The sequence below is a fragment of the Carassius carassius genome, chromosome 50, assembly GCF_963082965.1.
Source record: "Carassius carassius chromosome 50, fCarCar2.1, whole genome shotgun sequence".
NCBI lineage: Eukaryota > Metazoa > Chordata > Actinopteri > Cypriniformes > Cyprinidae > Carassius > Carassius carassius.
This window is the reverse complement of record NC_081804.1, coordinates 12463194-12490968: the sequence shown is the minus strand read 5'-3', so window position 1 is coordinate 12490968 and position 27775 is coordinate 12463194. Positions and strand designations below refer to the sequence as shown.

The window sequence follows — 27775 nt, the reverse complement described above, 5'->3', positions numbered from 1 at the left end:
AAAGCGCTATTGTTCTAGGCCTCATCAAAGTTCACATAGTTTTCACCGGACCACTCTGAAACAAGACCAAATATTTGCGTGTAACATTTTGTTTGCATTTCTTCTGAAACACCCTGTTTTGAAATTGTTTAACATCACCATTCTCAATCTATTGTAGCTTGTCTATTTTCCTTACACTTTAACACTTACCGTATTGTCGGGTGTGATTGTAATGTTTTGTATGCCGTTTTATTTACACTTTCCCCCGGATATCATATTTGTTATATATCTCTTTGTTCATATACGACAGTATTCACATGAATTGGCTTGATTTGTATCTTGATTTGATACGCGAGACATTTACATTATATTATTATACCGTCTTAGTTTTTAAAATAGCGCTAAAATGTATATTTTAACCATGCGGATATAGAATGCCCCACAAGGTTCTCTGTTCTCTGGTTCTATGTTTTAAAAATGCCGCGAAACAAAGACAAGGACGCCTCTTTCTATAAGCGACCCTCAAAATTTGTGCATACAACAAAATTACTTTTGTCTCACTGTTTGAAGAAAAACTTAAATCAGCTGGTGCTTGATAACTATTGAAGTTATTAAACAACCCTGAATTCGGTAATGATGCGATATGGATATCAGGTTTAATTTTAGCTCAATACATTTAAATGCGGTAAAGGTCTATGAACTTTAACAATAGTCGGTAAAATGAACTTAAACATGAAATAAATCCTAACTACTTTCTAAATGTTTGTAAATCCAAAAACTGTTGTCACTGGATCGAGTGAAAATAATAAACTTTGTTTTTATGCATCAAGTTAAATCCAAAAACTGTTTGTTACTTGGATGGTGAATATCTTCACTTTATGATAGGAAAGTACGGACAGCTCCTTTGACCAAGCCTCTACATATGGGGCACTTGCTCAGAGAAGGTGCACATTCTTTGCACACAACTAGGTGACCACAGGGGATGAAGACAATGTTCACTTCTTTATCCATGCAAACTTTGCATGTGCGCTCCTCTTGAAGTCTTCTTAACTGTTCCTCCATAGGCAAGTCTGAAAGATCTTGACTCGGGGATGCAGCTTCATTTGTCTGGGCCATCAGTTCTCTCAGCAGGCAGACATCATTCTTCTTGATCCAGTTGAGGAAGACCTCTGCTGCTGCATTTCTTTTCGACAGGACTAACTCAATGAGCTGCCCTGTCTGCTGCGTGACTGTAGCGCAGTTACGAATAATGTCATACTCTTTCTGTGAGATGACGCTCTCCTCTAGAAGATGGTCCATTAAGCTCTGCACACTTTTTAGGCGCTGTGACACGGCAAGATGATGTTTCTTAAGAAAAGTAAAACCATCTAATGCCATTTCTTCTGCACTTAGTAAATCAGATACCAACTCTTGAACGGTTTTGTAATTTTCTCCACTTGCGAGAATTTTGCTCTGAACGGTTTGCTTCACCAGGCCAAAATCAAATCCCATCTCTAAAGCAGACTTCACCACCGCATCTTCTGAACGGTCTTCTCCAGGACCCACAGGCGGATTAACAAATTCTCTTGAGTCACTGTCTCCATTAGTCAATAGCTGTTCAAATAGTCTTGGAAATCTTGCTTGAATCTGATGAACAAACTCTAGGCCCTTTTCTTGCAACAGGTATTCACATCTTGGAAACCACTTGGCATGTTCTACCCATGGAGCATCACCAGACTCCCAACATCTGAGTCCACCATCGCAAGAAAAGCACTTCACGTCATCATTACAACCAACATAGTAAAAACCAGCCTTAGCCAATTGGTCTGGTCGAACAGTTATTCTTGAGGGCCAGTAGACAAATGTGAGCAACCTTTCTTCACACTGTTGCATTGCCGATACATTGAAAAGGCTAGATAAAGGTACATTATCTGCTCGGTCACCTCTAACAAAGCGGCAGTTGGGGTAATGCCTCTGGTGCTCTGATACTGCACGATCTCCCGGTTCCCAGTTGCTAAGCTGGCCTCCACAACTGAAGCAAGCCACTCTGTCGCCCTGACCAAGGTAGTAGAAACCACTTTTGGCAAGCTCGGCTGGACTTACTGGTGCAGGAGTCCAATTCTGAAAGGTGTCAAGGCGTTCCTGTTCCCGACGCATGTCAGGATTGTGGCAAACCCGAGGTCGCTGGTGAGACATATCTAGGTAACCCACCCGCTCCTCCTTTTGGCCTGAAACGGGTGTCGCGGGGCCGGAAAGCTGTAGCATGGCTACGTTGCGAAGCGGGGGAAAAGGCACTTTTGATGAAGGCTCTGGATGAAGACATAAAAATGTGACCACAGGGCGTGTCCACTCTGGAATGGAAATGGTTGCCGCCTCGGGAATACGGTAATTAAAATGCAGAAAACAAATATTTAATCTTTTAAATCATGTAGTATTCTAAATATTATTATTATAATACTAATTTTATGAGCTCAGACATTTTTTCATTCAGAAATTTTTATTTCAACATTATACTTTCATACATTGAAGAAATTTGAGTGAAAGACATTTACAGATGGTCTAACCAGAATAGAAAATATCCGCAGGCTATCATGTCTTGCTCTACGATGTAGCTGGCAAGACTTTCAACTAATTCACCAACGTCAGTTTTTGCATTTTTTGACACCAGTGACAACAGTTTTTGGATTTACAAACATTTAGAAAGTAGTTAGGATTTATTTCATGTTTAAGTTCATTTTACCGACTATTGTTAAAGTTCATAGACCTTTACCGCATTTAAATGTATTGAGCTAAAATTAAAACGTGATATCCATATCGCATCATTACCGAATTCAGGGTTGTTTAATAACTTCAATAGTTATCAAGCACCAGCTGATTTAAGTTTTTCTTCAAACAGTGAGACAAAAGTAATTTTGTTGTATGCACAAATTTTGAGGGTCGCTTATAGAAAGAGGCGTCCTTGTCTTTGTTTCGCGGCATTTTTAAAACATAGAACCAGAGAACAGAGAACCTTGTGGGGCATTCTATATCCGCATGGTTAAAATATACATTTTAGCGCTATTTTAAAAACTAAGACGGTATAATAATATAATGTAAATGTCTCGCGTATCAAATCAAGATACAAATCAAGCCAATTCATGTGAATACTGTCGTATATGAACAAAGAGATATATAACAAATATGATATCCGGGGGAAAGTGTAAATAAAACGGCATACAAAACATTACAATCACACCCGACAATACGGTAAGTGTTAAAGTGTAAGGAAAATAGACAAGCTACAATAGATTGAGAATGGTGATGTTAAACAATTTCAAAACAGGGTGTTTCAGAAGAAATGCAAACAAAATGTTACACGCAAATATTTGGTCTTGTTTCAGAGTGGTCCGGTGAAAACTATGTGAACTTTGATGAGGCCTAGAACAATAGCGCTTTTATAACAATTATTTTCAATAATATTGAAAAAGGTTCTATAACGATGTTCAATGTAAACAAGAATCCGACTCTAATACGACTGAGCTTGTTTCACATATAATAGTTAGATGATTTATCTAACAATTGAAATTTACGATATGTAAAATATTTCGGCATTCTGCCGAATAAAAAGATCATAAAAAGAAGAACAATTATTAAAACACAACAACTGTTTTCTGGATCGGGCCTAAAAGACAGATGCCTAAAAGTATTGGTGGGGCCAGAATAAAAAATGAATCATCCCCCTTTCACATAAAAATACCACGTATCAACCGTAATTCATTAGCTTAACCGTTGTTTAGTGACACACACACACAAATAACTGTGTAATAAAAAAAATAAGTGTAATAGTTAGACGAGTTTAAAGTTTAATACTTATCTTTGACGTCGATGTTTCGTAGACATAGCAGAAAGATTCACTCTCATACTAAACACTCTCAGAAGGACCGTCATTTAATTCTCTTGATGCAATATTTATTCATGTTTTTCATAAATTCTCTTCATGCAATATCTGACCACACTCTATGCACTTTTTGCAATCTAAACGAAGCAAGATGTCAATGACAAACAGTCAAAAGCTAAAACTGATCACTATAGTGGCTTTTTCTGTATTTGTTTTAAATGGCTCATGATGATGAAGAATTAGAATTAGAATTGACTTTTCTTTTTTTATCTGCAGGTTTTACCAAAGTGTGGAACTTTAAGGCCTCGATCTTTAATGAGTATGCCTCTCTCGGTGCAATAGTCGGATGTGATTCTGCTGTAAAAGTGTAAAACAGCTTGTGCGATTCGTATTTGTGTGATTGATATCAATGTAGTCAAACTATCACTTAAATTCTTAAGCGTCATTTATTTCTATAAACGGCTCTCAAAGAAACGTCTTCACCTAAAACACACACACACACACACAGTCCAACGTACAACTTGTGAAACAGCGTTGTCTGCTATCTGAACAAGATGACTAATCTAGCGGAGTAATAAAACCATCATCATTTGAAAACTTTTGTGTATTTATTTGTGTATCACAAATTCTTAGTGAATTGATCTTTTGAATCTTACACATTTGATTCCTGTATAAAAATTATGTTTTAAAGTTAGTCCATAGTCTTTACAAGAGTGTGACAAAATCCAGCCACAGATACATCCAAAGATACTAAGTAGGAGAATATCTAACTGTATAGTGTGAAGATTCCATTATCTGTTTATTTTGGGTCTGATGTTATAAGTATTAGTTAATAACAAAAACTTTAAATCAACATAATATTAATCACATATGGTTAAATTACAGTTTGAAAATGTTTATTTACAACGTGTTGCGTTGTGAGTGAGATGTTAGAGAAATCTGGTTGCACTACGCCTGAAACTTCATCAACATCTAAACTAAAAATTATCATGGTTTAGTTGTATTTTAAAACTCTTTTTTTTTCTTAAAAATTAACTTGTTTAATCGTATTCATATTGATCAGGTTGATATTTGTAGAAATAAGCAAAAAGAACATGTTAATGGCTTTGTGTCAGACTTTGTGAAACTTTAAAGCTAGATTATCATTTGAAAAGTGTAATACAGTATTTGATTTTTACACAACCATTACACATTGAACCATTGAAGGCCTTTTGAAACTTTTGAAGGCCTCACATGTGCAGATTCGCTCGGTTGAAAAATGGTATTTTATTAGCTAAAATCATTGTCTTTATTAATAAATATGTCCTCATGGGTGTAAAATGATCTCTGCCAATGATCTGACTTAATTTATTATCTTTATCTACATGGGGAGGGTAAGTCCAAGGAGGCTTCCGTGTCGTTCCGCCATCTTGAAAAAGAGCAGAGAGGGACAAAAATCACTAGCCTAACTCAAAGTTTCATCATCAACTCTACTATAGTCAACAACCAAATTATGACTTAAAAACGTTTTAAGTATTACATTAAAAAAGCGTCATTGACAAAAATTGTAATTCTGACTTAAAAAGTTGAAATTATGACTATGCGTCATACATTATGAGATGAAAAGTTGAAATGATGACGTACTAAATTGAAATTATGATAGATAAAGTAAATATTCCATAGTGAAATTTTCTGAATTCAATATAATTGTATTTGTGAAAATTGTCTTCCCATACCGGGAGTCGAACCCAGGCAGCCTGGATGAAAACCAGGAATCCTAACTGCTAGACCATATGGGGGGGCGTTGATACAGTCCTCGGCACATTTGAAAGGCTGCACTGCACGGGACAAAATCCCTCCAAAAAAGCCAAAAAGCTCAAATTGAATTGATCGGTATGTAAATAAATATCGGGATAGCTTTTCCCAGGTGGAAAGAGCTAATGAAAGGGTGCCTGCTTTCTTCTCGACAGGGTAAGTCAAAATTACAAGCTTTTTCCATTGCTTGGTTGTGTAAATCATTATATAGGTGGCATAACGGTAGAACATGTACAATTAAACTCGATGATGTGCTATTGGAAGACATGTTGTCATAGATTCTTGACGCATAACAGCTACCGCAGCTGCAACACTCATTTGAAAAAGTGAGTAGATGGAAGAAATCTTTAACAAAAAAGCCTCCAAAATCGAGGAGGTCGAAGGGCATGCTTCGTGCTATAGCTCTCCCCAAAGTCATGCGGCCGCCATCAGCTAATGCTAACATTTGAAACTTCTACATGTATTTTGAGTAGATGACCGATAGTATATTCTCAGTAAAGGGTTTCACCCTAGTTCGGGAGATACAAGTAAAAATGATCTTATACGATCTTATACTTATACTTTGAATTAAGACGATGTGTGATTTTTACTTTGATTTTCCAAATGATTCAACTTTGTCTGAATAAGAGCAATGTGAAGTCCTAGGATTTTTGTGACAAACTTTGACAACATGTTTCATGTTGTATGTAACAATCTAAAGTTTTTGGACAGACTTCTAAGAAGATAAATAAAAGATATGATTTTAATAAAACTTTAAAGATTTGATTTAAACTTTTAAGGTTATGCTTCTAAATGAAATTAGTGTAAACTGTGGATGTACTCTGGAAAGGCGTTAGCAGAATAGATGTACTGCGACATTGTCCCCCGAGACTCATCTGGTCTGTTGCCCTATATCCTGAAGCTTCAGTTCACACTGTAGTTTATCACTGAAGGGTCTGGGGCTATTTGCTTTTTTTTTGGATTGTTGCATAATGAACTACTTCGCCTGTCTGGAAATGTAAGGTGTTTTTATTTAGCTAAAACTTTTTTACATTTTATTAAATTATTTATTTATTTCATTTTTTTTTTTTAATTTTTTTTTCTGTGATGGTCGTTTTTAGGTGTACGGGATAGCTATGGAAAGCCCCACCATAAAATTGAAAACCAGCATGGACAAAAAATGCTGATTGAATCTTTTTCATATAAATGAGATTTAAGTACAGTTTACGACCAAGTACAGTTTTTCAACCATCTAAAGTTTTGAACAGGCATTGTTTAATAACAATTATATTTTAGGTCACCGTTAAACAAAATAATTTATATCATACGCAAGTCTTCTAAAAGATAAATAGAAGATGAGTATGTATTCAAGCTTTAAAGATTTAAACAGTCTTTTAATTTTAAGATTATGATTTGAAATAAATTTAGTGTGTACAACTCGTGCTTGCTCTCTCTGAAGATAGGCCTATGTTGTTGTCATTTTCTCACAGATACAACTTAAGAAACTATTGAACATTTCACAGGCGTTTCCACAGACCATCGTTGTAGAATATTTGTTTTTATTAGGACTTTTTATAATTTATTTACATTTTATTTTTAAAAGATATCATTTAACCTTTTAAGATGTTACTTTGAAGTAATTTTAGCCCTAACACAATGTCTCATCCCATCACTGAATACAGTCCTCTGAGTCAGAGACGCTGGTGTGAGAGAGAACCACTTTGTGATTTATGTCTCTTAAGAGCTTCTTGAACATGTAAGTTCAAGAGTTGTAAGTTTCTAAACACGTAAGATGAGTTTTATTCTTTTTACAAGCATTTCAGTAGATTTTTTAGTAAGATATTATATTAAATTATTGTATATGATGTTATATGTATATTAATCTCACTTTCACCGAGCTCAGGAATGTGGAGTGGGGTCCTGTTTCATATGTCAGAGCTCACATGTGAAGGGGCGCGTACAGACACACACACACACACACACAGACACGTGTGTTTTACTTTTTGACACACATACCGCGCGCCTCCCTATGTTTTGAGACGGTGCTTTGAGAGACATTCAGGAATGACTATATGAATTCAGTTGTGTAAAAAAATTTTGAATCCATTCATACATTGCATTTTTGTGGACATCAATGGACAATGATGTGTTAGGAGCTACTTCTTCAACTCTCTCTAAAATAAGGTAAGACAATTTTATTTATTATTTTGTTTATCTAAAATAATTGGTTTCAGTAAGCATTTCATTTATACTTTTATTCATCTAAAACTAAAACAATTGGATTAATAAGATATTTATATTATACTTTTAAAGGCATGTTTTCAACTTTTGTTAGTGTGAGATTTCACCGTACTCTGGTATGCAAAGGAGGGGGTCAGAGCTCAGACGGAGAGGGGGCGCGCATAGACGGACACAGACACGTGCACGCGGCTCCTTTACTTTTTGAGACAGTGTGAGGTCATTCAGAAAAAACAGTGTTTTTGTTTTACCACTTTTAATAATTTAACAACTCTATTACAACTTTTAATAATGTATTAAATGTAAAACATTTTTAAACTTTTAGGATTATAATTTCAGTACCTGATGTCTTGATCACTGAAGTCAGAGACCGTCTAGACTTACAAACATGTGTTATTTTTATTTTATTCTTTTTAGTAAGATATATTGTGTAAGCATTCCATTATATAATTTTAAAGGATATAATTTTTTGACAACCATAGTTTAATTGTTTTAGATTATATAATTTATATTATATAAATTATATAAAGCATAGAACATAAAGGATAGAATGTTTTATGTAATTTTTATCTAAAACTAAAACAATTGGTTTTAGTAAGCTTTTTATAACCTTTTTAAAAGAACAGAATGTTTTTCAACTTTAGCATGATAATTAATTATATTATATAAATTATATAAATATTATATAAATTATAGAATGTTTTATATATAAATGTGAAATGACTTAAATGTCAGATATATGAAATAACTAAAATGTTTTTTCAACCTTAGCATAATTAATTATATTATATAAATTATATAAATATTATATAAATTATAGGATGTTTTATATACAAACGTAGAACACACCGATCCCATTTATACACTGCTCAGGAATGTGATGGGAGGGGGGAGAAGCCGTAATAACTGGGATAAAGTTCAAACAAGCTAACTGACACAAACTTCAAACAAGCTAACTGACAGAAAGTTCAAACAGCTTCTGTCAAAACCACATGATCGATGCATCGGGAGGGTTTCCTAAAACCATGATTTAGAACTAACTAGGTCAATAGGGTAAAACTTTCTGTCAAAACCACATGATTGATGCGTGGGGAGTGTTTCCTTTACCGTTTAAACTAGCCGTCAAAAACTATAATTTAGTACTAACTAGGTCAATAGGGTAAAACTTTCTGTCAAAACCACATGATCGATGCGTGGGAAACGGTCATAGGTTAGCCCCTGAACTCATTCCGGAAGTTCAACCCATCCATCATAAGGTCACCGGAAGTTCAACCTGTCAAAAGGTCAAAGGTCAAAGTCATAAATCATCATGACATAAGCAGTATCATAATTACTACTTAAACATAAACAAACAAGGACTTGCAGAGAGTTATATCTTTCATTTTAGCCATTAAAAAAAACAACAACTGTGTTTTTAACAGACAGTGGCTACATAGTTTTCAATCAATTTATGAATCAGACTTGGAATACAAGTCTTTACATTGTCCAATGAAATTTGAGCTAGTTTAAGACACAGACAATCTATAGTAAAGCAATGCCAATGATGTCTCAGACTGACAGATATAATTAACCAGTTATTTTCCTTTTTTTTTTAAAGTTATTTTTAATAAGTTATTGTTAAGTTTTTTGTTATTTTTTTCCAATCCATCTATTCCTCACAAAAAACTTTACTACTTTTATGGTTCTTTTTTCTCATTTTGTGACATTCATCTAAACATCTTCAAGAAAGGAAGTAATTTGTACTGGGTTGGAATGACATGATAACTAAATGATGATTAAACTGTAGGCAGCCTAAATATGTACATTTAATTATTACTCTGTACATACTGTACTAGCACAAATTAAGATGACAAAGTAACTCAGGAAATATGTATCTCTGCAAAAGAACCCAGAACTGTCCGTGAAATGTATGGTGAAACTTGCATTACAGGTGAGACAGGTCTGGGTCCCGGCCCTTGAACAGTGTTTACAGAGGTTGTCATAGGGTTTACAAATACACCAAAACCACTGAAAGAGACATGTTGGATTACATGTATTAATCATTTTTGACAGTTCCAGTGCATTGTTGCTATATTTGATCAATTGAAAGGCTTTGTGTACACATGTACCTTCTTTTATAACGGTTTAGTACGGAGCAGCGACTGTCTGTGCAAGAAACTGAACAGTATTCATTTAATTTTTTACCTCTGATTCACGCAATGTCCGAACTGTTAGAACTCTCCTGAGTGCGTTCTCAAGCGTTGCGTGAGGCATCTTCTTCTTCTTGCTTTATGGTGGATCTGAGACTTATAAGTGCATTACTGCCACCTAGTGTTGTCAAATGACCCTGTTCTTCAGTACCAAGTCGGTACTAAAAAAATTTAATTTTTTTTTTTAAGTACCAGTGGTACCGAGTACCCGGTCAACCCGGTTCTTGATGCGCTATCTGAAAGGTGCGCAGATGCGCTCTCTTCATAAAAGCACTGAGACGTGGTGACATCAAAAGGAGGAAACACACCAAACTAACAAAACACTTTAAAGACAGACACCCAAATCATATGAGAAAGTTCAAGCAAGTTTTATTGTGTATCACATACATTTATTTATTTGTGGTGCTCGCCAAAAACTGACCGCCACAAATAGATTTTCAAAAAGGCTTTGACTTTGTTGAATAAACATGAGCACTGCACATGTCGAAACCTGGTGCAGGTGTTTTTATATCACTGTATTTCTGAAGGAATCCGACTGTCTTAATTATGGCTGTCATTTTCATTTCATATTGCCTGTAATGCCTGAGCAGCGTTTGTGATCGCAGGCTGTTAATGCTGTTATTAGAGTAGTTCATCGTTAGCATAAACGCGGCTAGCGCTAATATAATGAGCATAAGAATGACGTTTCTTTAGGAACTATTTAATGCTCCTATAACTTTTATTACAGTAAAAAAAACAGTAGGACATGATGATATTTATTATTTTTTCATATAAATTCTGAATCTAAAATATGCATGTTAGAGAATGTACAAAATGCTTAAAAATTTTTGTGTCATATAAGTCACAAAAGTTTTTTTAATTTTTATTATTAGCTAACTTAGTTGTTATTCTTGGCTTTAAAATTCAAAAGCCCTTTAAAATTAAATATGTAGCCTACACAGTTTGGATCAAATTAAAGTATAGTAAAAAAAACTAATTAGCATGTTTTTGTGTTTTGCTTTGGTACTGAAATTGGTACCAAGAATCGTGGGGTTTCACTGGTATCGGTGCTGAAAACAGAAATTTTGGTACTGTGACAGCACTAGTTCACACAGGTGTTTCCTTCAGTGAAAATTAAGCACATGTGAATGCATACTTTATAAAACAATCATGTTGTCATTTTTATTAGAAAATTTAACTTTCAGTGTAATACATTTTCCAGTGCAAGGTTTGCATATTTGAGCTTAGGAAAGAGGGTTGTACTAGAAATGCAAACAGTAAAATTTTGTGTGTGGACCATAAACTGGTGAATACGTGTGAGTGTGAGATCATGAAGACTTGTATTTGGCTTATTATTATGTTATACCTATCTATGCAATACAGTGCTCTTTTTGGTATATAAATTATAAAACATAATATATATATATATATATATATATATATATATATATATATATATATATATATATATATATATATAATAAAACATTTTTAGGGGGGCTGCATTGTGAACAAGCCAAGATCTGTCTCCAGGCTGTGCGCACTGCGTTGCACTTCATTCCGAAAGGAGGTGGGGTGAATTTACGAGGTTTCACTGACAGTTTGAGGATCCATAGCGTTACAAAGTTTAGTGACAAGCTCTTTTGAATGTTTTTTTATTGGTTAAATATTTGTAAAACCATCAAAAAGGCATGAGGAAGACCAATGGCAATGATTTAAAACAATAATAACGAAGTTTGGATTCTCCACGGCACACCTCACTGGGCTAGGGTTTGGCGATTTAGTATGTACTAACCCTGCACGCAGATTTGTGGTAACATACGACTTCACTTAATTTACTTGAGAAAATAATTTCAGAGTAAGTCAGGATAAATCAAATGTGACAATTTATTATAAGTCAGGTAAGTATTATGCCAATAACATAGCCAATTCAGAGATATCAAATCAATACAAGACATCAAATTCTCAAAAATGAATCTAAGAGTAAAAGATTCATACCTGACTTCAGGAAAATACATAATATGGAGTGAGGAGAGACACACCATATTATGTGCTTTCTGGCTACAGAATCATCCTGATCTTCTAGCAACATTTCCTTAAGTACCTCAGACCAAGACAAAAATCCCCCGAGATAGAGACAGGAAGAAACAATTGGAATTTGCATTGATCATGTTATCACCTCTAGAGACAAAAGGCATTTTGCATGAAAGACACTGGGAAATGGCACACCCTCTACAGTGAGCAAACTATATCTTAACTCTTAGGATCTTTATCACCTTTTAGTCTACTTCTTGTAGAATTTAAACCATTGTACCAGTCTCCCTGAGACAATAGGGCTTGGGCGCCGAAAATCTGCCCTATTAACGGTTTGGATCCATATGATATTCCCAACAAAGAGTGGAGTACCGGCGAAGACTTGCCGCACTTTTGCATTACAGATATCTTTGGCTACCTTGTTTGTTTTGTAAACGCCTACACTTCAGGGCCCGGTTCCCCAAAACGTTCTTATCGCTAAGTAGTTCTTAACCTATTCCTTAACCTCTCTCTTAACCTTATGGCACGGTTCCCGACACGTTCGTACGCTAAGTATATCTTCTGTAAGTCACACTTTCGTAAGGTTGGTCTGGACCATTCGTAGCTCTCTCTTAGCGTTATTTGAGCTCATGACGCTACTGTACAGCAGTCTTTAGAAACCAGCGCAGCGAAGTACAAGTCAAACTATGGTATGTTGACAATTTTGTGGCTCAACAATGATTTTCTGTTATTTTTTAAGACTCATAATAAATTATGTTCGCAATGGATACAGGCCTATTTATGAAGTTGACTTTATGTGGTTACAGAACTAATAAGGTGGTAATTAGCCTAGGCTTTTTCAAAATGTAATTAAAGCGAATTGGCAATCATTTTTTTGATAATTAAAATCTGGCAAACAATTTGGCTCTAAATGGCTAAGATCTTTAAATGGGTAAGCATGGTGGTGTCCAGTAAGCGACCAACTATGGCAGCGATCCAACATGTCCTTGTATTGAATCAAAGACGGAGCCGGACTCGGAGCCGTTTAGTCCATGTCAGTTTTTTTATTCTGCAAAACTTAAGCCCTTTTGACATTTTGCCTGACATGGCTATATTAAAAAAATCCCCTCCCAAGACAACTCATTGTGGAGCAGCTGGACCTTCCCAGACCTGCGCTGGCCAGGCTAACGCGGCGGAATTCTGCTTTAAGCCCTGAAGCCCAGCGCTACGTTTTTTTTAAAATTATTATTATTTATTTATTAATTTATTTATTTTGCTACAGAGAGATTCATTGTGGTCGTGGGAGAGGGCTACGGCCTAATCAAGACCTCGGTGTGGAGGTGTGTCCACACAGTCACCAACGCCCTTCTGCGCCATGCCGGGGATTACATCCTGGTGGATGGCACACTCATCCCTATCGCCAATCCATCAGTGATTGATTGGGAGGAAATATCGCGAAAGGGATACGCGACCATAAACATGCAGGTTATAGTGGACCATAGGAGTGTGATCTTCGACTTGGTGGCAAGGTCCAGCAAAACTTCAAGTTCCCTGACGAGAAGCTTGGTGCCCTTGTTTACGTTGCTTCCCCAGCATATTTTGTATGTAATTCTCTCTCTCTGTTCATTGTAGATAGGTTGTTTTTTATTAAAAACATAAACCAATTGCAATCAATACCACATTAAACAGAAGTAACTGCAGCTGCTTGCCAATCAATTCTGATTGTAAAGTACCTTACCATTAATATAAAAGTGTATTATATAATTTTCATAAGTTGTTAAACCCATGTCAAAAAGTGGCACAACGGGATAAGGAGGGTGGATGATTAGCGAGGGATACTCAGTTCGTCTAACCGTCACAACATAGCCTATCGTGTGAACATATTACTGACCATTTGATAATTTAATTTATAGTCTATATTCTACTGATAACTTAAACTATGTTAAAATAAATGTTACTGTAATAATTTGAGGAATGTTTCATTTGCATAGAACGCGTTGTCTTTCTTAACGCTGTAATGCACCTTCATGTGAAGTGGAAAATCGATTCATGAGCAATCGATGCCAACTAATTCAGCACCCTGACTTTGGACAGCGCTCTTGTAACGTCGGACGTAAGAGGCAGCGTGCTAAGAAGCTTCCTAAGGGACACTTCGGGGAACACACTTAGAAACATCAACAACTTTGGTAAGATATATCTTTAGATGTCTTCTTAGCGCGCTAAGAGTGAACGTTATCGGGGAACCGGGCCCAGAATAGTTCCGAAGCTACAAGTCATTGAAGTCTCATGTACAGTTCACAAATGGATGGGTTCAGGAGCTGCAAATCATAGAACCGGAACAGCGGCAAACAGTATACAGTAATCCGGTAAGCTGCGCTCTACCTAGCTGCTAGTTTAGTAACCGTTAGTGCTAACAACATTCACACATGGACTTTGAACAATGTGTTTCAAAAATGTAGTTAGTAGCTGTCAACCCTCCCGTTTTTTCCAGGGTTCTCACGTATTTGAGCTCTTTTCCCACTGTCTTCCCGTTTTAGTATTTTGCTGTAAAATATCCCGTTAGCCCTTCAATCAGACCTGTCAAGTCTCTGTGTTGTGGTCCTGTTGCTACTCCTTGCCCTTCCAGCGAAACAGATGTTTTCAAAGCATCGTTTTGCTTACTTGAAAGCAACCTTAGCGTGATGTTGGGCTTTTTAAGATAGCGTGGTTGTTGTGAGAGCACGATTTCACGCCAATCTGTAACTAAAGTCACGTTAGACCTAGCTTCACAAATCGCTTAACGTTAGTTAATGCAGCAGTTTTGTTTTACGAATTTTTGCTGTCAGCAGAGGGATAGCAACAAAAAGATGAATATTGAAATTTCCCGTATTTTGGTTGATTAACCTGAGAAATTTCCCTTATTTTCAATGTTGACTTAAGCTATATAAATTAATATTCAGATGTTATGGTCTTCATGGTCGCGCCTCCAAGCAGGAAAGCGGTGTAAAGTTAATCCATTCTCATTTTATTTTCCCCATGGCGATTATGTGTTGCGCTATTACACCCCACAATACAGCAACGGTTTACCATGGTTGAAATAGATTTTTAATTAATCAAATTAAGACACACGGATGAGAGGGAGTACGTCTAAACACTGCGCAGTAGTCCGAGTAGCAGTAAAGGCCACGCCAAGTAATGACATCACGACGCCCAAGCCCTATTCAAATGACACCAAACATGAATGTAAATATCACTTGCATTCATGTAGAACATTATATTCTGCTATTGACCATTCTGAGTGAGCTGGGTGAAGGGAAAGATGGGTGAGGGGAAGGAAGGGGATGAGGAGGAACCAGTGCATATGTGAGAGGTGTTTTTACTGAATTTTCTCTCAGTGAGATGTGGGAACAGATGTCTGTAGAAAATGCACTGTGTGTCTATTGTATGTCTCAGAAGATCAAAGTGTCTGAGATTCTGTAATTCTTACAACCACAAACACAACATTTATAAATTCTTTTGATTTTAAATCCAAACATTTTACTTAAAAAGTTTTTTTTACACAGTACAGTAATACAATATTTCATAAATTATTCAGTGCTTTTTTTGCATTTGTTTTTAGATTTATATATTAAGTTGCTTAAATAAAACATTTAAACTACTTTTCTTATATTATCACAAACATTCTAAATTAAAACTTACCATCGACGGAAACAGTCAGCTCTTCTGCCATTTTTTTTGCATTTTAATCTTTATTACAAGCAATCCTGCGGTTCGTAAAGAACTTTAATTAAGAACTTTAAAATGATTGTGTTGTTTATTTAAAAGTGCTCTTTTCCTTTAAACCTAGCCAAAATTAATTACATGGATTTATGGTGTAATTACTAAATTTTTGTGTCAGTGCATCTTCATATTTACCGCAAAAAGTTCAGCACGTGCAGTGCAGCACAAAATAGACTCAAAGAGTCAGGAGAGTTTGTGAGCATTGAATAGTTTAAACTCTGGCACGAACTAAAAAGAAAAAATGCAATTTATAAAATTTAATAAATTCATGTGTCAACTGTCCAGCATACAGCTCACTTATAGAGCAGACGCGATATGATTTGAAGCCTAGAAAATATACTACAAAAAGAAACTTGTAATTCTTTCATTAATTTAATAATGACTGAAAAAAATACACAAGTAGCCTATTATTTTTATAGCCTACAGTCCCAATATCTTCAAAACATTTTTTTTTGTAGAAATAGGGTGCACTTTCTGCATTGAGTCTCTGTGAATATCTTCCGGAAATGAGTCACTAAAATGAATGAAAATGTCCTGAGAAATACAGTGTATTTTAAGAAAGCTTGAAGTGTCAATTATTAAATTAAGTAAGTCATGTCAAAAACAAATATTCTCTGATAAAATAATCCATATGCAACCAATGCTGTCATAGATCACGCCTCTGTGGCTCTTTTCGATCACCAAATGACACCGTCACCTGAGTATTGAATTCCATGAACTACAAACCAGATTCCAAAAAAGTTGGGACACTGTACAAATTGTGAGTAAAAAAGAAATGGAATAATTTACAAATCTCAAAAACTGATATTTTATTCACAATTGAATATAGATAACGTATCAAATGTTGAAAGTGAGGCATTTTGAAATGTCATGTCAAATATTGGCTCATTTTGGATTTCATGACAGCTACACATTCCAAAAAAGTTGGGACAGGTAGCAATAAGAGGCCAGAAAAGTTAAATGTACATATAAGGAACAGCTGGAGGACCAATTTGCAACTTATTAGGTCAATTGGCAACACGATTGGGTATAAAAAGAGCCTCTCAGAGTGGCAGTGTCTCTCAGAAGTCAAGAAGGGCAGAGGATCACCAATTCCCCCAATGCTGTGGCGAAAAATAGTGAAGCAATATCAGAAAGTAGTTTCTCAGAGAAAAACTGCAAAGAGTTTGAAGTTATTATCATCTACAGTGTATAATATCATCCAAAGATTCAGAGAATCTGGAACAATCTCTGTGCGTAAGGGTCAAGGCCGGAAAACCATACTGGATGCCCGTGATCTTCGGGCCTTTAGACAGAGGTGGATAGAGTACCCAAAAACTGTACTCAAGTAAAGTAAAAGTACTTAATAGAAATATTAACTCAAGTAAAAGTAAAAGTACTAGTCTGAATAGTTACTTGAGTAAAAGTAAAAAAGTATCGGATAAAAAATCTACTCAAGTAGTTAGTTACTAGTTACTTTGGGTCATATATACCGAGCCTATTTTTATTTAGATATATAGATAAAATGTATGTGTGTGTGTATAAATATATATTTATTTCATCAGCCTTTACTCAAGTCTTCAATGTCACATAATCCTTCAGAAATCATTCCAATATGTTGATTTACTATCAATGATGTTCTTTTCATCATAATCCTAAACAAAATGTCACAGGTTCCAAAAAAATATTAAGCAGCAAAACTGTTTCCAGCACTGGTAATAGATCAATATATTAGAATTATATTTTGAAGGATCATGACTCTGAAAACTGGAGTAACAGCTGATGAAAATTCGGATTTGCATCACGAAATAAATTATATTTTAAAGTATGTATTATATATGTATAAATAACCTCTGACACAGAAGAGAGAAAACTCCTCACATGACCGTTAAGTTACAGAGCATCTATCTGTTTACTTAACAGATATAGGTGTCATGCCATAACATATTTTTAATACGACTGACTTTATATTAAATGTGAATTTAACATTGAAAGTCAATGTGATATAAAAACTGCTAATAATCTTTCATCATTCATAAAGAGAGCAAATAACATTTACATTATCAAAAATCATTTTCACTGACAGTCTAGAGTTCAGTCACTCTCAAAAACTCCCATTAAAATCACTGAAACTGTAAACACTGTGAAATCAATATCTTAATTATAGATTCGTACACACATCTGCACTTTGTTGTTTCTGACGAGAGAATTTTGCCAGAAAGAGGTATTCAGTCAGTGAGCGAGTGAAGGAATAACCGGAATTTTAGCGATGACTCATCTGAACACCTCTGATTGGCCATTGCATTCATAAGCTCAACAGAATCGTGTGTAAAAACGCGCCTGTCTCTGGCTCAGCACCAGCCAGTGAAACGAACACAGATCTGAATTTAGCAGCTGACTCGCTGAACGTTCTCACGCCGGTGTGATTTTATTAATATTAATAAAATATTAATCGGCTATTTTTTGTCTTTTGGAAGCTGCATTCCCTTCTGTTATAAGTCACACGTACAACAAACTAATGTTACAGGTATCATGTACTGTAATCGAATGTAGCCCAAGTTATTACCTGTTGAACAGTAGACAGCACATGCGGTGTTCATCTAATAAAGATCTTCATCGCTAGCAAATAGCCTTTGCAGATTTGCTTTCAATTCAGTGCAGTTCCATAGCCACGTTTTCAACGCTGCTGCTGTTCTTAAACGTTACAATTCTGAGTGAACCGCTTCAGACGCTCAGCGCGTGCGGCAGGGAACTGAACGAATCATTCAAACTGATTCATGAACCAATTCAATGGTTAGCCAACTGGTTTGATCAAACCTTTGAACAGAGTTGACTCAAAAGAATGAATCATTCGCGAATGAGCATCGCTCATTGCCCAGAGAAAAGTAGACGGCGCGTTTGGAATAAACTGAAGCATTTATAACATTTATTGCATTAAGATAAAGTAACGAGAGGAGCGTCGCCCACAGTAACGAAGTAAAAGTACAGATTTTTATCCCAAAAAATTACTCAAGTAAATGTAACGAAGTAAATGTAACTCGTTACTACCCACCTCTGCCTTTAGACGGCACTGCATCACATACAGGAATGCTACTGTAATGGAAATCACAACATGGGCTCAGGAATACTTCCAGAAAACATTGTCGGTGAACACAATACACCATGCCATTCGCCGTTGCAGGCTTAAACTGATCTAGAGGTGCAGACATTTTCTCTGGGCCAAGGCTCATTTAAAATGGAATGTGGCAAAGTTGAAAACTGTTCTGTGTTCAGACGAATCAAAATTTTAAGTTCTTTTTGGAAAACTGGGATGCCATGTCATACGGACTAAAGAAGACAAGGACAACCCAAGTTGTTATCAGCACTCAGTTCAGAAGCCTGCATCTCTGATGGTATGGGGTTGCATGAGTGCGTGTGGCATGGGCAGCTTACACATCTGGAAAGGCACCATCAATGCTGAAAGGTATATCCATGTTCTAGAACATATGCTCCCATCCAGACGTCGTCTCTTTCAGGAAAGACCCTGCATTTTCCAACATGACAATGCCAGACCACATACTGCATCAATTACAACATCATGACTGCGTAGAAGAAGGATCCGGGTTCTGAAATGGCCAGCCTACAGTCTAGATCTTTCACCCATAGAAAACATTTGGCGCATCATAAAGGGGAAGATGAGACAAAGAAGACCTAAGACAGTTGAGCAACTAGAAGCCTGTATTAGACAAGAATGGGACAACATTACTATTCCTAAACCTGAGCAACTTGTCTCCTCAGTCCCCAGACATTTGTAGACTGTTATAAAAAGAAGAGTGGATGCCACACAGTGGTAAACATGGCCTTGTCCCAACTTTTCTGAGATGTGTTGATGCCATGAAATTTAAAATCAATTTGTTTTTCCCTTAAAATGATAAATTTTCTCAGTTTAAACATTTGATATGTCATCCATGTTGTTTTCTGAATAAAATATTGAAATTTGAAACTTCCACATCATTGCATTCTGTTTTTTTTCACAATTTGTACAGTGTCCCAACTTTTTTGGAATTTGGAATCGGGTTTGTACATTGCCCATCAGCCCCGTACCTAGGTCTAGTGACCTGCACAGGTGTTTCCACTTTACCTATCTATATAAACTGCTTCCAGACTCTTGCACATTGCGAAGTATTGTTCTGCCCCAGCTAACATTTCCAAGCATTTATCTATCTTGTTGATTTCCTGGTATCTGACCTTAGACTGTTTGACTCATGATTCTTCGTCTGCCGCCTGCCCTGACCTCTGCCTGGTATTGTTTATAATTCTGGATGTCCTGCAAACTTGACGCTGTTGTTTGATTTCTAAATGTCTGACCTTCTGCTAATAAATAATGCAAATGGATCCATACGTCTCTGACTCTGCATCACAAATGTGAGGTACAGTCTTTCCTGTCTGCACATTTCGAAATTTTCCTACAACCTTTATACAACTTTATACAACCTTATACTTTCATTGCATCTAAATGTTGTAGGGCTGCATTTTAGCTCACATTCTCCAGTGATTTATTGTAGGGCATACTAACGCGCAATCCATTATTTTTATTTCATAATTTTTAACACTGCATTTTAACTTCAGTAAAGTAATTTTATTGGCATAAGTAACTGTAATCAAATTGCATAAATTTAAAATGTAACACATTACTGTGTTACCAAAAAAAGCAATTAGATAACAGTAACGTGTTGTGTAACTGTGTTGTACAGTAACGGTGTAACACATTATGCTCACTCTGATTGCTGCTGTATTGAGAATGTATACAGAGAGCAGCCTACAAACTCCTCACGCATTGAAGCAGATCTCAATTCCAGCCCAAGAACCCATCACAATCATTGCTCAAACATAAACAAACAATGCACTACTTGAGATTTGTCAATGCAGAGAGTAGAGTAATTGTCATTCATTCCTTGTATGGTGTAAAACACAATCGCCCTTTATATTTTGCTGCAGAACAGCTACTGAGTAAATTTTGTCATCTTTGCAGGAATGTTGTATGAAGACTGTACAAATGTAACTTCTCTTCAGCAACACTTGTAAAAGTGAATAGCACATACTGCAGGCACATACTGGTATAAACATAGATCTTTTTTTACATTATGTGTCACATTCATTGTTAGTCATTGTTTTCAAAAACCTCCTTTTTCATAGGCCATACTACAACAATTTTCAAACTTTCAAGTTATTATCAAATTGGTTGGTTTACAGTACAGACCAAAAGTTTGGACACACCTTCTCATTCAAAGAGTTTTCTTTATTTTCATGACTATGAAAATTGTAGATTCACACTGAAGGCATCAAAACTATGAATTAACACATGTGGAATTATATATGGAATTATATACATAACAAAAAAGTGTAAAACAACTGAAAATATGTCATATTCTAGGTTCTTCAAAGTGGCCACCTTTTGCTTTGATTACTGCTTTGTACACGCTTGGCATTCTCTTGATGAGCTTCAAGAGGTAGTCACCTGAAATGGTCTTCCAACAGTCTTGAAGGAGTTCCCCGAGAGATGCTTAGCACTTGTTGGCCCTTTTGCCTTCTGTCTGCGGTCCAGCTCTCCCCTTAAACCATCTCGATTGTGTTCAGGTCCGGTGACTGTGGAGGCCAGGTCATCTGGCGCAGCTCCCCATCACTCTCCTTCTTGGTCAGCTAAACTGTGCAGAACTGTGGCCCTCCAGGAATTTAGTTTGAGACCAATGCTTTAAAGTATGTGTTGACTTTGTATTGAAGGTTAGAACCTTTTACCACTCTTTTATGTCACTCTGTTTGCAGTTTATAAGAATTTCTGCATAATTTAAAAAAAAATGTATTTCTACATCAGATATGGGGACACAAAAACTTTAATTAAATTAGCTAATTTACTTTTGTGATCCATAGACTTGCTGTCTAACTTGAGTTTGCAATTGTGTTGTTCTGTGTCCTACTTTGTTGTACAAAGATGCTGCCCAAGTTAAGCTTTCAACCTTGTTTTAAACCGCAAAACTAGAAATAAATACATCAGGCACATTAAAAAGGAACAATGTGAAGCTCACAAAACGAGATGAGTGAGAAAGATTGTGTGTACATTTGTTAACCACCCAGAGTCTTCTGTGTCCTTATAGGAAAACAAATTCATTTCATTCTGTCAGATCTTGAATGCTTTTGTTCTCTTTGTGTCACTCACTGCTAACTCAGAGAAATGTCCGCTTGAAAGAAGAGCAAGGAGTGGGAGTGTATTTACAACTTTAGACGGGGAAGCATAATGGATGAACAGTAACTCTTTCTTCAGTAAGGTTTTGTAAACTTTTTTCACATTTTCCCTTTATAACTAATAAAATAGTGTTTATATTCACAGAGCTGCTTTTTCGTACAACCCGAATTCCGGAAAAGTTGGGACGTTTTTTTAATTTTAATAAAATGAAAACTAAAAGACTTTCAAATCACATGAGCCAATATTTTATTCACAATAGAACATAGATAACATAGCAAATGTTTAAACTGAGAAAGTTTACAATTTTATGCACAAAATGAGCTCATTTCAATTTTGATTTCTGCTACAGGTCTCAAAATAGTTGGGACGGGGCATGTTTACCATGGTGTAGCATCTCCTTTTCTTTTCAAAACAGTTTGAAGACGTCTGGGCATTGAGGCTATGAGTTGCTGGAGTTTTGCTGTTGGAATTTGGTCCCATTCTTGCCTTATATAGATTTCCAGCTGCTGAAGAGTTCGTGGTCGTCTTTGACGTATTTTTCGTTTAATGATGCGCCAAATGTTCTCTATAGGTGAAAGATCTGGACTGCAGGCAGGCCAGGTTAGCACCCGGACTCTTCTACGACGAAGCCATGCTGTTGTTATAGCTGCAGTATGTGGTTTTGCATTGTCCTGCTGAAATAAACAAGGCCTTCCCTGAAATAGACGTTGTTTGGAGGGAAGCATATGTTGCTCTAAAACCTTTATATACCTTTCAGCATTCACAGAGCCTTCCAAAACATGCAAGCTGCCCATACCGTATGCACTTATGCACCCCCATACCATCAGAGATGCTGGCTTTTGAACTGAACGCTGATAACATGCTGGAAGGTCTCCCTCCTCTTTAGCCCGGAGGACACGGCGTCCGTGATTTCCAAAAAGAATGTCAAATTTGGACTCGTCTGACCATAAAACACTATTCCACTTTGAAATAGTCCATTTTAAATTAGCCTTGGCCCACAGGACACGACGGCGCTTCTGGACCATGTTCACATATGGCTTCCTTTTTGCATGATAGAGCTTTAGTTGGCATCTGCTGATGGCATGGCGGATTGTGTTTACCGACAGTGGTTTCTGAAAGTATTACTGGGCCCATTTAGTAATGTCATTGACACAATCATGCCGATGAGTGATGCAGTGTCGTCTGAGAGCCCGAAGACCACGGGCATCCAATAAAGGTCTCCGGCCTTGTCCCTTACGCACAGAGATTTCTCCAGTTTCTCTGAATCTTTTGATGATGTTATGCACTGTAGATGATGAGATTTGCAAAGCCTTTGCAATTTGACGTTGAGGAACATTGTTTTTAAAGTTTTCCACAATTATTTTACGCAGTCTTTCACAGATTGGAGAGCCTCTGCCCATCTTTACTTCTGAGAGACTCTGCTTCTCTAAGACAAAGCTTTAATAGCTAATCATGTTACAGACCTGATATCAATTAACTTAATTAATCACTAGATGTTCTCCCAGCTGAACCTTTTCAAAACTGCTTGCTTTTTTAGCCATTTGTTGCCCCCGTGCCAACTTTTTTGAGTCCTGTAGCAGGCATTAAATTTTAAATGAGCTAATTAAGTGGATAAAAGTGTAAAATTTCTCAGTTTATACATTTGCTACGTTATCTATGTTCTATTGTGAATAAAATATTGGCTCATGTGATTTGAAATTCCTTTAGTTTTCATTTTATTAAAATTTAAAAAACGTCCCAACTTTTCCGGAATTCGGGTTGTACATGGGTAACCATGGTAACCGTTGTATTAAAACAGATTAGTGTGTCCAGACATAACTAAACTATTGGGTACCTACGAATGTGATGAGGCTTCCATAACGGATGCAGACAAAATGTAGGTGCATCATCTCCCATCAATAAGTGGGATGTTGAGTCGCAGTGCAGAACTCTGGTAGATATTGTGATGTTCCATGAAGTCATGGCTGACATCGCCATGCATCACTATTATTTTTTTTTAAATATTGTTAAGAATGATGAAGATCTGCTTCATAATCTGATATCAAGAAAATTTATCTGTGGGCAAATGTGTCTCCCTTGCCTTGTGACAGCTTGGAAATCCAATGGGAATTAGATTTATGTGTTTAGACTAGGGATCGAAATGTCACTGTGAAGAAGTCCCACATTGGTATTTAATCTTGCAACAAAACTTCTCGGTTTACGACTGTAACCCTTGTTCCCCGAGAAGGGGAACGAGAACTGTGTCGAACGACACTTTGGGGGATGCCCCTCAGCGTAGCGCCTCTTAAGTATGAATGAAACTAAGCCAATCTTGATTGGTGTTGCGTCATGACATAATGTGTGACGGCATATGCGGAAGCTATAAAAAGGACGCCGGCACACAACAGAGACAGCTTCTGTGATGAAGCAAGCGCTCCCAGGCAGGGGAGGTGTGGCGAAGGGACGCAGTTCTTGTTCCCCTTCTCGGGGAACAAGGGTTACAGTCATAACCCGAGACGTTCCCCTTCGAGGGAACATCGAACTGCGTTGAACGACACTTTGGGGGAACGAGTACCCACTATGCCACAATGAGCCCTGCCTGTCCTAGTGTGAAGCTGCGCACAGGCACACTTAGGATGAGAGCACAAGGGTGCCAGGTGTCAATGGAATGTCCAGGCTGTAAAATCTAATAAAAGTGTGAGGGGTGGCCCATCCTGCTGCATCGCAGACCTCCTGGATGGGGGCCCCTGAGAGGAGGGCTCTAGAGGACGCCATGCCTCTGGTAGAATGAGCCCTCACGGCCAGAGGTGAAGGCAAATTGCGCACCTGGTAGGCCATAGATATAGCTCGGACAATCCAGTTGCTAATGGTCTGTTTGGAAGCAGGAAGCCCCTTCTTGGGTGACCCGAAACAGACTAACAACTGGTCTGACTTCCGCCATGAGGAGGACCTCTGGATATATATTCTGACAGGTAAAGTCTCTCCTCATCCGCCGTCACCTGAGGTGGAGGATGAAAAGCCTGCAGAACCATAGGCCATGCCAGATTAGACGGCACCTTGGGCAAATAGCCTGGCCTAGGAAGTAGGATGGCTTTGATGTTGCCTGGAGCAAACTCCAGGCACCCGTCAGATATAGAGAGCGCCTGGAGATTTCCTACCCTCCTCAGAGAAGTAATGGCCAACAAGCCACCTTAAGGGAAAGGTTCTTGGCCTCAGCCGACCCTCCGAGAACCACCGCCAGGTCCCAAGTGGGAACCCTGGTACGAGCCGCAGGTCTCATCCTCCAAGCCCCACGGAGGAAATGTACGACCAACGGCTGTCTCCCCAGAGGCCCATCACTCAGAGGAGCGTGGAAAGCCGAAATGGCAGCCACGTACACCTTGAGAGTGGACGGGGTAAGACCAGCTGAGAAGCAATCTTGGAGGAACTCCAGCACTGAAGCCACTGGGCAGTTAACTGGGTCCACATCACGCTCTCTGCACCAAATGGTGAAAACATTCCATTTTAGGCCGTACAATTTCCTCGTGGAGGGAGCTCTAGAGCTGAGTATGGTCTCCACTAATCCTGCTGACAGGCCGGCTTCTCGGTACTGTGCCCCCTCAGGGGCCAGACCCACAGTTTCCATAGTTCGGACCGAGGGTGAAGTATTGAGCCCTCTGCCTGTGTCAGCAGGTCCCTACTGATGGGAAGCTCCCATGGAGGGCCGTCCAGGAGTAATATGATGTCTGAGAACCATACTCGGGCTGGCCACATTGAGGCTACCCTCTCTAGAACTCCTGGGAGCAGAGCGATCGGGGGAAAGGCATACAGACGCAGCCTCGGCCACGTCTGTACTATGGCATCCAACCCCAGTGGGGCTGGATGTGTGAGGGGGAACCACAGTGGACAGTGAGTCGTCTCAAGACGCGAATAGATCCACTTCCACTGGGCCGAACCTCTGACATATTGACTCCACCACCTCGGGATGGAGTCTCCATTCCCCGGGCCTCAGCCCCTGCCTCGACAGGATGTCTGCTCCCTGATTCTGATTCCCTGGGATGTATGTTGCTCTGAGAGACAACAATTTCCCCTGGGACCACAAGAGGATCTGATGCGCCAGTCTGCATAGAGGGCGAGACCTCAGAGCCCCTTGATGGTTTATATAGGCCACCACCGATATATTGTCCGCCCTCACAGGGACGTGATGACCCTTGAGATCTGGCAGGAAGCTCCTCAGAGCTCGGAACACTGCCAACATTTCCAGGCAGTTTATATGCCGGGAGGAATGATGGTCCTGCCATAGACCTCTCGTAAAGCGGCCGTCCATGACCGCGCCCCAGCCCGTGAGGGAGGCGTCTGTCAAAAGGGCTTTCCAGCGACATGGCGCTCCCAGCACGGGACCTTGGGACAGAATCCGGGCTCTCTTCCACATAGATAGGGAACGAAGGAATCTGCATGTAACCCTGATCATGCGAAATGTGTTTCCCCTCGGGGCGAACACCTTGGTTTTCAACCACCACTGCAAGGGCCTCATGTGCAGGAGACCGAAAGGAATGACATTGGATGCTGCTGCCATGAGACCTAACGCTCTCTGGAAATGTTTTACAGTGATGGCCTGGCCTAGCTTTATCCTGATCACCGTGGCCAGGATGGATTCGATCCGTGCAGGAGACAATTATGCCCGCATCATGACCGAATCCCTCACCACTCCCAGGAACGTGGTTCTCTGGGCTGGTGCGAACACGCTCTTTTTCATGTTGAGTCTCAACCCCAGGCTCTGGATGTGGGCGAGGACAACATCTCGATGCCAAACTGCCAGCTCTTGTGACTGGGCTAGAATCAGCCAGTCGTCGATATAATTGAGAACCCTGAGACCCTGAAGCCTCAGCGGTGCTAGAGCTGCATCCATACATTTTGTAAATGTGCAAGGGGAGAGAGCTAGGCCAAATGGAAGAACCCAATATTGGTACGCCTTGGCCCTGAAGGCGAACCTCAGGAACTTCCTGTGAGATGGAAGGATGGAAACGTGGAAGTATACGTCCTTCAGATCTATCATGACAAACCAATCCTCGGATTGAATTGGTTCACGATGATGGGACAGAGGATGAAAAGCCTGCAGAACCATAGGCCGTGCCACATTAGACGGCACCTTGGGCAAATAGTCTGGCCTAGGAAGTAGGATGGCTTTGATGTCGCCTGGAGCAAACTTTGTTGTACCCCTTTTGAATGGTGAGCAGAGCCCAAGGAGAAATATTCATGAGATTTTTCCATGCATCGAAATACTCTACTAAGGGGACCAGCCTCCCGAGGTTTTAATCGGGATTTGTTCTTGGCCCCCTGAAGTGGATCTCCGGCAGGGTTCGACCGAAAACGATTCTCGATGTGCTGACGTGAATGCTGCTTGGCCGCAAGCCTGTGGGGTGGACAGTGCAGGGCATGTTTGCTGGAGACCGATGCGTCCCGAAGCGCACTTAACGGCGGGAAGTCGACATCAATTTCCTGCGGGCTCTGAGGAAGCTGCAGACTGCTTTGTCTCCTGAAACCTGACGAAGACGACATTAACTGAGTCGCCGAATAGGCCAGAAGGCGAAATCGGGGCATCAAGGAGGAAAGCCCTTGATGCCTGACAGATTTAACCATAAATGTCTCTCCGAGACCACCATTGCCGCCATGGAACAGCCGATAGCACGGGCCGTTTCCTTGGTGACTCGGAGTGACAGATCTGCAGCCTTCCTCAACTCCGCAATAATTTCCGGAGTTGGACCCTCGCCCTCATCAATATCTTTAAGAAGGTCGGCCTGGTACGCTTGTAGTATTGCCATTGTATGCAGA

The 27775-nt window shown here is 38.6% G+C and overlaps 1 protein-coding gene across 1 annotated transcript; it reads right to left on the bottom strand.

Annotated features, from left to right (window-relative positions):
- Positions 1-855: 855 nt before the first annotated feature.
- LOC132133350 (baculoviral IAP repeat-containing protein 2-like) lies at positions 856-25589 on the bottom strand. Its single transcript, XM_059546136.1, has 3 exons — positions 25155-25589; positions 24897-24963; positions 856-2267 (listed from the first exon to the last, which is right to left on the bottom strand). Exons 1-3 carry the CDS (start codon positions 25587-25589, stop codon positions 856-858), a joined length of 1914 nt encoding a protein of 637 aa, XP_059402119.1.
- Between the last annotated feature and the right edge of the window lie 2186 nt (positions 25590-27775).